Here is an 11,195-nt window from a genome sequence, read left to right as displayed (position 1 = left end):
TATATATATAAATAAATGAATAATAATAGAAGAGTGTACAAATACTAAACTCTTACAGTTGTTTCTACCATGAGGCTGCCAAATCTTCCAAGTTATCCTCATCGTGTCAATGATATACAGGTATGAACAAACATTGGGCAGGGATTGGACAATGGTTGAGCCCCAAGGCTTCTTCAGAGAGTCCAAATGTTAGGAAACTAACATGTGTGAAAGTAAATTAAAATAATAGAGTAAGATAAACTAAAAATAATGTAATAGAAAGGAATGGTAAGAACTTCATTTTAAGATGCTATTATAATCCATGATATTACATCTTATGATAAATAAATAAAGTCACTCTCAGGAGAAATTTCCACAGGCTGCAGTTTACATTGTGTTTATATTATATAGGGGGAAATAGCTTGGGTAATATGTTGTGTGGTGAGTTTAATGGTATGGTCCTTGTCACAGGGGTCAGAAGTTAGAGGCTAACTGCTATTTAATAGATATAGCATTATAAAAAGAGTTGGCAGAAATAACTTAAATTGAACTTGTTAGGGGAGATTTAATACATAAGTATATCAATGAAAGAAAAGTTAGGTAAAACCTTAGTGCAATGTTATTAATTGTTACTTATTGACAGAAACCTAATCCCAATACCCCTAAGTGTAGTAGGGTCAAGTCAAACTCAATCCTACAACTTAATTAGTCAATTCTTGCAGATAATTAGACCCAGCTGAATGAAGAAAACTGCTCTTAGCTATTCAGACATGTACTTGATATAAAAAAAACTGTCAATAATATTTATAAAGCGCAGATTCCAGAATAGGTGAATAAAATATGAGTAACAGAGGTACAGGTGTCAGTCCATTACAGCCATTTTCAACGAATCCTTTAATTGTTTAATGAAAACATTACATCATTACAAAGAAACCGTTTTGTCAGATGAATTCATGAACTTCAAACATAAAGGACAATTCAAATGATTTAACAAAATATTTACATTGATTCTGCTACAGCTGAATAGTAGCAGAATCAATGTAAAGATTTCTATTCTGTGGATTTGTAACTATGTTAGATCAGTTGAATTGTCCTTTATGTTTGAAGTTCATGAATTCATCTAGATGTATATGTAGTGAAAAAGATATCAGTAAATATAAGGAGAAATGGAAGTTGATAATTTGGATGTCTCTTAGGAAAGATGTGTCATAACAAGAAACTTAAGTAGTTTAAATGATTTAAAAGAAAAAGAAGGAAAGAGAGAAATAAAAATTGAAATATATTTCATGTTTTTATTATATCTATTTATCTATTTTTGATGAAAAGAGCTTTATGATCTTTCAAAGACTGGTGGAAGCAAGGGAAAAATATTTATTGTTAGACCAAACACCTTGACCAAACTCCTAGCAGCAGAGTGGACTCTGTTGGAGGTACTCAAGGACCAGGTGGTGATATTTATTTGCAATAAAGTGGATTATTATTAAAGATACCCAGAGACTAGATGGTCATGCTTGTAACAGAGTGAACTCTGCTAAAGGTATCCAAGAACCATTGAAATGAGAGAAAGGTTTAAGTCCTCTACTCAGGAACAGAAAAGCTCTCTCTGATGGGTTTAAACTCAGTTTCTTTCTGTGAAATTTTGTCCAGGATTGGTCCTCATCAGGTTAAAATAGAAAATATTTGCTCAAGGTGCTGCAAAATGAAATTGTACCCAAAACCATATACTTGTAAAATAAGCTTTTCAATCACATAGCCATACTTGCTTTCAGACTAAACACTTTATATAAACTCAAATCTTTATAATCCTTATATTGTAATCAAGTCCTTACTTCATTATCAGAGTTTATAATTAGCTTATGGTATTTCATTATGATATAGAAATAAAGCAAAGCTGTCCTTGGCAAGTGAATATGGTAACATGTGACATGGTTTTGCTATTTGTTTCAGATTTTTATGTACTCACAAGTAGACATAGACACCTTCTGAGACCTCCTGCCCTTAATACAGTGTAGCAACATGACTGTGACAGCTGGAGAGAAAGAAGGTTGCACCAACACTAGGCTCCAGTGAAATCAGCTGGAAAAAAAGTACCAGTTATAGAACGGCACCTACTTTCATCTGAAAAGTCTGGAGTGACATGATAAGAAGCTCCTTGTTCAAGGATACAATGCATTGCCCAATCCAGGAATTGAACCTATAAACTTATGATTATTAACCCAACATCCTGCTCATTATTAGGTCATGTGACTTTACAATGAAGAAATAATATAATCTTGATTTGTTATAATAAAATTAAATTTAAAAGGAAGTTTTTTTTAAAGTAACTGTGATTTGGAGCAAAGTTTGTAATTTTAGAAAGAAAACTATATATATATACTAGTATATGTGTAGTTATATATGCCTATGAGAGTGATAGTGAGTTTACAAATGTATAAATTAACACTTTTAGTTCTTTCAAATAATTTCTTCCCATAACCTAATAATAATTTATGCAAATTTTTCTTTTCTTTTTTTCTTTTTCTTCTCTCTTACTTGCCATGAATTTACTTCCCTCTTCCCTTCTTTCTTTTCTTTAAATGCACTTTTTTATATTTACAATTTGCCCATTCCTCTCCCCACTCTCTCTCCTTTTTTCTTTTACTTTGTTTTATCCTCCTTTTCTCTCCCCCGCCCTATCTTTCTTTACATCTCCTTTACTCACAATATCTAGTTTATTCCAATAACATCATTTTAAATTCCTAGCATCCACTGTTTGTATGTAAATATTTTGTGAATGAACAATAATCTATATGTGCTTAAGTAAGTGTATGTATGTGCATATGGTAGAGGAGTAGGGGCCAAAACTGGACGTGGTTCCTCCTGATGATGTCTTTAGCCACTGGATCCTATAAAGGAGCTGTTGAGGTAAAAAACCACAGAACGTGGTAGGAATTCCTTTCCTATGTGTATGGGTCTATCGATGTTTTTGGATGCGTATGCTCTTGCGTACGTATATAACTGTTTGTTAATGTGTATAAGTATGTGATTGTAAACGTATATTTTAGCATACGTATGATTCTATGTCGTTGCTGCAAGAATAAGTACGAGTATATGTATAGGGATATATATGCATATGTTTTTGAGTATATCCCAGCATATGTATGTATGTATTTGAATATATATGTATGTATGTTTGTGTATGTATATTCTTTTACTTGCTTCAGTCATTTGAGTGTGGTCATGCTGGAGCACCACCTTTAGTTGAATATATCGACCTCCAGGGCTTATTCTTTATAAGCCCAGTACTTATTCTATCAGTCTTTTTTCCAAACCACTAAGTGACAGGGGCATAAGCACACCAACATCAGTTGTCAAGCAATTCTGGGGGGACAAACACAGACACAAACAACAGACACATGCATACACACACATACACACACACACACACACACACGCACGCACGCACGCACACACACACACACGCACACACACATATATAGTAGAAGACACTTACCCAAGGTGCCATGCAGTGGCACTGAACCTGGAACCATGTGGTTGGGAAGCAAGCTTCTTACCACACAGCAGCTCCTGTGCCTATGTATGTATTTATGTTTATATATAAAAAAATATATAAAATATATAAATATGAATATAGATATGTATACATATTTATATATATATATGTGTGTCCCCCTGACTGGCTCTCATGCTGGTGGCACGTAAAAAGCACCATCCAAACATGGCTGATGCCAGTACCCACTGATCGGCCCCCGTGCTGGTGGCATGTAAAAAGTACCATCTAAATGTGGCCGATACCAGTACCCCCTGACTGGCCCCAGTGACGGTGGCACATAAAAATCACTATCCAATTGTGATTGATGCCAAGCTTGCCTGACTGGCTCCTGTGCCAGTGACACGTAAAAAGCACCCACTACACCCTTGGAGTGGTTGGCATTTGGAAGGGCATCTAGCTGTAGAAACATTGCCAGATCAGACTGGAGCCTGGTGCAACCGTTGGCTCTCCAGACCTCAGTCAAACCGTCCAACCCATGCCAGCACGGAAAACAGACATTAAACGATGATGATATATTTATGTGTATGTGTATGCATTTTAATGCATGTGTATATTTATGTGTTTGTATACATTTGTGTTTTTCTAAGTATATAATGTTTATATTTACATGCCACAATTTTGAGTAGGTGAACATGTGTGTGCATATGAATATAAATATGTTATATTTTATAGGACTTTCTATTTCTGTTAACATGTCTGTTTGATGAGTTTGTTATTTATAACCTTCCTGATGAGATTGATGCATTGCTGATCATAATTTATCATGTCAGACAGTTTTGGAGTGCATCTATCGAATCATATATAGAAGACTTCAAGATATAAATGGATTAACAACATTCTTAGCATTCGTCACCTTATTCAATTTTCCCATTTTCTACTAAATACGACTTACTATCCTGGAATTAAATCCTGTGACACTTTTCCTATAAATTGTAAACTCTCTCTATATATATATCCTGTTAGAGAATGTTCTGTGATCCTTCAGTGTCACCAGAAATTATGCAAAGAAGTTATCTTTAAACAGGAAGACCAAGCTCAAGTGATTTCCACACAGAGAATTCTGCAAAATTTCTCCAAGAGCTAGGTTATAGCATTAAACCATTTGCTACCATATTTCTGATGAAATACATTGCCGTGGTCTACTACTTTTGAAAATAATGAAGAATTTAGTAAAATAACTGTGTCATAATCAAGCTGTTCTTTGGAACATAAATTAAAATGAAAGGTTTCCATTTGGATCATTTTAAAACAGGAAACTTGTATTATACAATCAGGTGCAGTCTCAGGTAGTTTAGTATGAAAAAAGTTAAACCAAAAACAGGAACAGAAATAGATTCAACAAAATCCTTATATATGAAGTTCCACTCCATAGTCTTTGGTTGAGGTGAGACTATTGTACAAGACAATAATCCAAGGTGTTATACAAAAGAAACTGACCTGGAAACAAACTTCTTGATCATACACAGACATACTCAGTGATTTCACAAACAAATAATAAAAATAACAAAAAGAACTTACTTGCAAAATGAAGACAAATGAAGACTATAATACTCCAACAGGAAAGAAGTAACATGGTGGTAGTTGGAATGAAGTGGATCTTCTTGACAAATACTAATTTTCCTTTTTGTTTTTTTTAAGATCTTTTGTAAATTAAGTTGATTAGAATTTCTATATCAAATGTTCTTAGAGATGAGTGTCATTAATTTCTTTACTTTCATTCGTTTAACTGTATTTACAAACTGTAAAGGAGACAAAAATAAGAAATAGTCTTTCGTCAGTTAAAATAAAATGTTTTGCAATTCTTGGTATTTTGAATGATCATGTGTTTATTGGGGGTGGGGGAGGGGACAAAATTGCAAGTTCAAAGGAGGTATAGGGATTTTGAAGAAATGCATCTCAGCTATTGCAATATATTTGCCAGTTATGGTAGAATTTTTAAAACCTGAATAATTGATACATATACACATAAGATGTGGCAGCCATCAAACTTTTTTATCCAAGGGGTCTGTTAACACAATATTTACATGCTATTATTTATAGCTTTTGTCTGCTTTAAGTTTCACCATTCCAAAAAAGAGAGTATATATATATATGTGTGTGTGTGTGTGTGTGTGTGTTTGTGTGTGTGTGTGTATACAAACATACACAAACACACACATACACACACACACACACACACACACACACACACACACACACACACACACACACACATATACATGCACACCATAATCATGGCAGATACTGGTGTCACACAAATAGCAACCATGCCTGTGGCATGTAAAACCAGTCATTATACTCTGGGTGTGGTTGGCATTAGGAAGGGCATTCAATCATAGAAGCCATACCAAATCAGACTGGAGTCTAGTGTAGCCCCTCAGCTAACCAACTTTAGTCAAACCATCCAACCCATGCCAGCATAGACGACAGACATGACATGTTAATGATGGTGATATATATATAGAGAAGTTATGAGAGGTAATGGTTTCAATAAGACCCAAAAGTGTCAGGTAATGCTGAGTAAGTGCTATGGACAGACCATAGTTAAGCCCCAGGTTCAGTGATTATGCAAATGAGGAGTCCAACATAGGTCATATATCAGCATGTGTATATATATAAAAAAAAGATTTTTCAGAACAAGATAAAAATCCAAGGCTGTGAAAGAAGGTCTTACAGCTGTTTCCGGGAATTTTTTTTATATCCCTTCATCAGAGACGGTGTGAGAAAATGGTTGAGCAATAGTTAATCTAGATAAGATATCAAATAGAGAGTTAAGTGGAGGAATGAAAATAGATGCGAGATATGCAGGGATATTGCATCTGTAGATTCATTATTTTGGCAGAATGGTATACATATAAGATTCCAATACCTTGTGAGTAAAATACAATAGTATTTAAAATTGGTCATTCCAAGTATAGAGTTTGTACACAGTGCTATTGAATCGAGGGTTTTATTTAAAGTGACCAAAAAGTAGGGAATGTATTTGTAAGGTCAGCCCAAAAACAGGAAGAGAGGAATAAAGAAAAGAAAAAGGAAAAAGGAAAATAGAAAAAAGAAAAGCAGGGAGAGAGATAATAAAGAGATGAAGAGAGGGAGTGTATTAGTTAGTGGTCAGTCATGATAAATTGATAGTAGGAGTGGGGAGGTGAGGGTGATAGAGAAAGATATGAGAGTGCAAAAAAAATGATAGGGTAAAGAGTAAAGGAGTGACAAATAGAAGGAATGGGGTGGTGATAGAGAGAGAGAGAGAGGTATAATAGTGTAGAAAGTAAAGGAGTGTCAGGTATGTAGTGATAGAGCCAAAGCAATGGGGCAGAAAGAGTAGTAATATGGTGGAATGAAGAGTTTGGGAATATAGGTTAGATTAGTTGGACAGGTTAGTGCTTAGTAGTAGAAGAAAATATATATGTGAAGATGTATACAGATGCATATATTAAACATGTATATATATATACATATATATATCCCGGTTATTATGGCATATGTGCTCCCACCCACCAGCTGGACAGGATGCCAGTCCATCGCAGTTTTACTCAAGAAACAGGAAGAAAAATTGAGAGAAAGTTGGGGTGTAAGAGTCACCACCACTCCCTGTCAGAGCCTCATGGAATTTTAGGTGTTTTCGCTCAATAAACACACACAACGCCCGGTCTGGGAATCGAAACCACGATCCTCCGACGGCTCGGCTAGTCCACTGCCCTATCCACTAGGCCATTGCACCGCCATATATATATTTATACAGATATTTATACATATCAACACTTACATATACAACTCATACTCAACCCATGCTAGCATGGAAAGCGGACGTTAAACGAACGAAACATATGTACACCCATATATACGTGTATCTGTATGTATTATCACCCCTGCACACGCAGGTATATTTACCTTGTATACATACATTCACACATACACACACACGCACATATATATATGCATGCATATACACACTAATATAATTAAATGGTTGTGATATTCAAGTATGAAAGAGGAATTAGATAGGGATTAAGAGTTAAAATGTAGATTTATAAGGTTATTGGGATACTTAAGGGGTATTATGGCAATATACTGTATAGCCATTTAGGCATTTGGATTTGTGGTAGAATTTGAATGTGTGAAAAAAGCGGTGGCTGCATGTGCTTAGTGCCTCATTATGTTTATTTGGCAGTGCTGGAGAGTTGTGCTTTAGTATGTGAAGTGCCTCCTTCAGGCAAAGCTTGCAGGTTGAGCATTGACCTCGGTAGGGAAGCTCTGAATCCAGTATGGATCATGATAAAGTATAGGGTATATTTGTATTTTTGAGATGATGCATGTGGTTGGCAAGTGTTGTAGATTTACTATGTTTATCGTATCTAAAAGAATGGAGGTGAGCGGCATATTGTTGCTTAAAAGTTTTGGTTGATCCTATGTATATGGCTGTAGAGTTGTGTAATAGATTAAGGACAGTGCATTTGTAAATTACATTATATCTCTTGCAATGGGTTTGTAACGGACAGATGGTTCTAGGATGGCAGTTACAATTAGGTGATTTGGGGGAATGTATTCAGGAATGGAGGAGGTAATATTGTCAGAGGAGATGTTAGAGAAGGGGGTAGAAGATACTAAATTGTTAGTATTATTAACGTCATCATATTACCATCAGTTATTATTACTGTTGTTGTTATTAATTGTACTATTTGTAAGAGTGGTAGAAATTATGGTGGTGTTCTGGACAGTGAAAGTAGGATGGTTTAGGTTGTGGTTGTGGTAAGGGTGTCTGTGCTGGAGCTGTGTATGTGTTGAGTGTTCGTATGACTAGAGTTGTAATTATGTGAGTTTTGATAGTAAAGAGAAAGCTTTTGCTTATTAGAGGCTGCTACAATAGATTCGAAGTTGGGTGGGGCAGAATAAGATAGTTTTAGGGTGGATCTATTAAAGATAGAATGATATTTATATTGCTGAGGGAAGTTAGAGTCTAGTATTTTAAGGAAGGATTTAGCTAAGTTCTTAACGTTAAGTGAGAATGGGGGTGTGTACCACAGAATAGAGCATCTGCTGCTTTTTTTAGGGTGTCTGGGAGTAGTGCTATCTGGGTGGCGAGGCCTGTTGTTGTTAGCTGTTTTAGTTGTTTTAGTTTTTGGCCTAGTGTTAAATGAATGTGTGTGGGATCTAGGTTGCCTAGGTGTAAGACCTTCCAGGGTTCCATTGACGAGTGCGTGTGGTTGGTCGCAATTGTGATGGTTGGTGCATGTTTGAGATGTGATTTGAGACATATATTGTTTGAGCCTGGTGTTATGGATGTATTCTATTTGTTGGGAAAAGCTGCTATCAATGAGTGCTTGATTGTAATATGGTGCGTGATTATTGAAAATTTTCTCAGTTGAAGCGAGGTCAGATATGCAGGTTGAGATGCCCTTGATTATGTTATTGAAAGTAGATCTGTGGTGATTGGAGTGGATATTAAGGTAATGAAGATATTAATTAGGTTTGTGGTAAGGGGAGTATTGGGAGGTTGATAAGTTTAGAGTTGTGTCAAGAAAGTTAGCAGTTTTGTGAGCGTTTTCAAATGTGATAGATAGGGTTAGGTTAGAGAAGAATTATGTAGATCCTTTCTAATTATTTCTAAGGCGGGTTTATTTATGCTTTTGGTAACTAGTAAAGCATCGTCTCTGTATAGGCCTCTCTTGATGTTAGAGAAATGTATATGTAGCTGTTGAAGTATATATAGTCCAAGTAAGTCAGTGACCTGATCTGGATCAGATGATCCTGTGGTTATGTCAAATAGGTTGCTATGGTTATTGTTATAGTGATTGACCCGGCACCAGAGTTTGTTTTCAAAAGAAATAAGGGTTTTGCGGGCATTAAGTATTATGTTAATTTCTAGTGGGGTTAGGTTAGTAAGGTTCCTAGCTAGAAGAAGAGCTTGATTAAGAAGTTTAGGAGAAATAGAAGAGTAGTAATTATTTATGTTGAATTGAGGAAGAAATATGAGTTTTTGATTTTTAGAAGGTGGAACCATGTAATAACTTTACCAGTGTGGGACCATAGGTTAACATTTAATTTGTCCTTGACGATTGGTATTATTTTGTCCAAAATGGTTTTGCTTACTCTTCCTAGGTCGGATTTGGAGGAGCATATTAGGTGTATTGAAGGTTTGGTAATAAAGCCCTTCTTGTGATCCTTGAGGTTAAAGTGTGGAGTTGTAGGAGAGTATGGTTCAGTTCAGTCATCTACTTGTAATTTCCTCATAAGTTTGCAGTGGTTGGTGTTGATTTCATTTAGGGCAGATGTTGGTGCCAGCTTGTAGGATTTGTTGAGTTCTTCCTTTATGAAAAGGGCAGTCTCCTCTCTTGTACACTGCATCTAATTTCCTTTATGCCTACCATTTCTCTCAATACACTAGCACTGTGTCACACATCTACATTTACACTGCACTTCCAGCAGAGTATACCAGCTTCATTTGTTTCTTACTCTAGGAACTATACTTTAAGCACATCTCCCCACCCCAACTGCTAATTAGATTTCCTTGGTAACAGAAATTATCTATTAACTCTAGGATCATCCTGAGATTTCCAGAAGATCAATCTCTCATGTGTTCCTCATGTTTATTGTACCTATATGTTTATATGTCTGCCACAAACAAAGTCTGTTTTCACTGTTAACCATCCTGTGATTCCACTGCACATCTTACATATCCTTTTTTTCATTGAGTGCAGTATATGGAATTTCAACCACCCACTCTTCTACGTAATGAACATTACCATTTACGCAAAGGGATTAGTATTCTATCTGTTATCCTGTTAACTAGTACTTAGTCTTTACTAAGTTAACTGCAAGATCCTTTGATTCCAGGTTTTTCTTGCACAGGTGAAATTTCATTTCTAATTTTACTACAGTTTCAAGGTCATCAGCATAGAAGAGTCCCCATGGGCAGCTAAACCTAAGTTCCTCTTATAGCCTGGAGGACTATGATAAATAGGAGAGAACCAATAATTGATCCCTGATGAACTCCTACCATTACACTAAATTCATCATTATATGTATGTATGTATGTATGTATGTATATACGTATGTATGCATGAAAGTATGTATGTGTGTATATTTTTATGTATGTAAATATCCATCCACAAACACACACACATACACACACATATATACATACACATATATACACACACACAAACACACATACATATATACACATATATATGAAAGATTTATATATATCATCATCATCATCATCAGTGTTGTAACATCCACTTTTCCATGCTTGCATAGATTGTATAGAGTTTATTGAGGCAGAATTTCAACAACTGGATGCCCTTCTTGTCACCGACCCTCATATGTTTCCAAGCAAGGTAATATTTCCCCATGACCAGACTTGTTTTCATAAAATATTGGAAATGAATGGCAATGTTTCTAAGACAGTGACACTCCTTTACAACTATTGTGTAATATCAACACAAAGAGACACAAACATACATACATTCACGCTCACCCCAAAATGTTTACATACATATGCCATATGTCCATATGTACAGATATATTTCTCTCTTTCTCTCACTCTCTCCCTCTCTCTCTCTCTCTCTCTCTCTATCTATTTATCTCTGTCTGTCTGTCTGTCTCTCTCTCTCTCTCTCTCTATCTCTCTCACTCTCTCTCTCTCTCTCACTCCCTCTCT

General features: G+C 35.6%; 1 protein-coding gene across 4 annotated transcripts in view; it reads right to left on the bottom strand.

The window, feature by feature from the left end:
* LOC106873224 (uncharacterized) overlaps positions 1–11,195 on the bottom strand; it is an 81,593-nt gene that overhangs the window by 64,983 nt on the left and 5,415 nt on the right. For 2 of the 4 annotated variants that reach the window (XM_052972215.1, XM_052972216.1), the window contains exon 2: positions 5,051–5,271. The exons of the other annotated variants lie outside the window; for them this stretch is intronic. In XM_052972215.1, coding sequence (XP_052828175.1) covers positions 5,051–5,105 — 55 coding nt within the window. In that variant the 5' untranslated portion in view covers positions 5,106–5,271. The remainder of the gene's footprint in view (positions 1–5,050; positions 5,272–11,195) is intronic. 4 annotated transcript variants of the gene reach the window in all.

This window comes from Octopus bimaculoides, chromosome 12 (assembly GCF_001194135.2).
Source record: "Octopus bimaculoides isolate UCB-OBI-ISO-001 chromosome 12, ASM119413v2, whole genome shotgun sequence".
NCBI classification, from domain to species: domain Eukaryota; kingdom Metazoa; phylum Mollusca; class Cephalopoda; order Octopoda; family Octopodidae; genus Octopus; species Octopus bimaculoides.
Note: the sequence above shows the minus strand (reverse complement) of the source record. Positions and strands in the feature narration are given on the sequence as shown.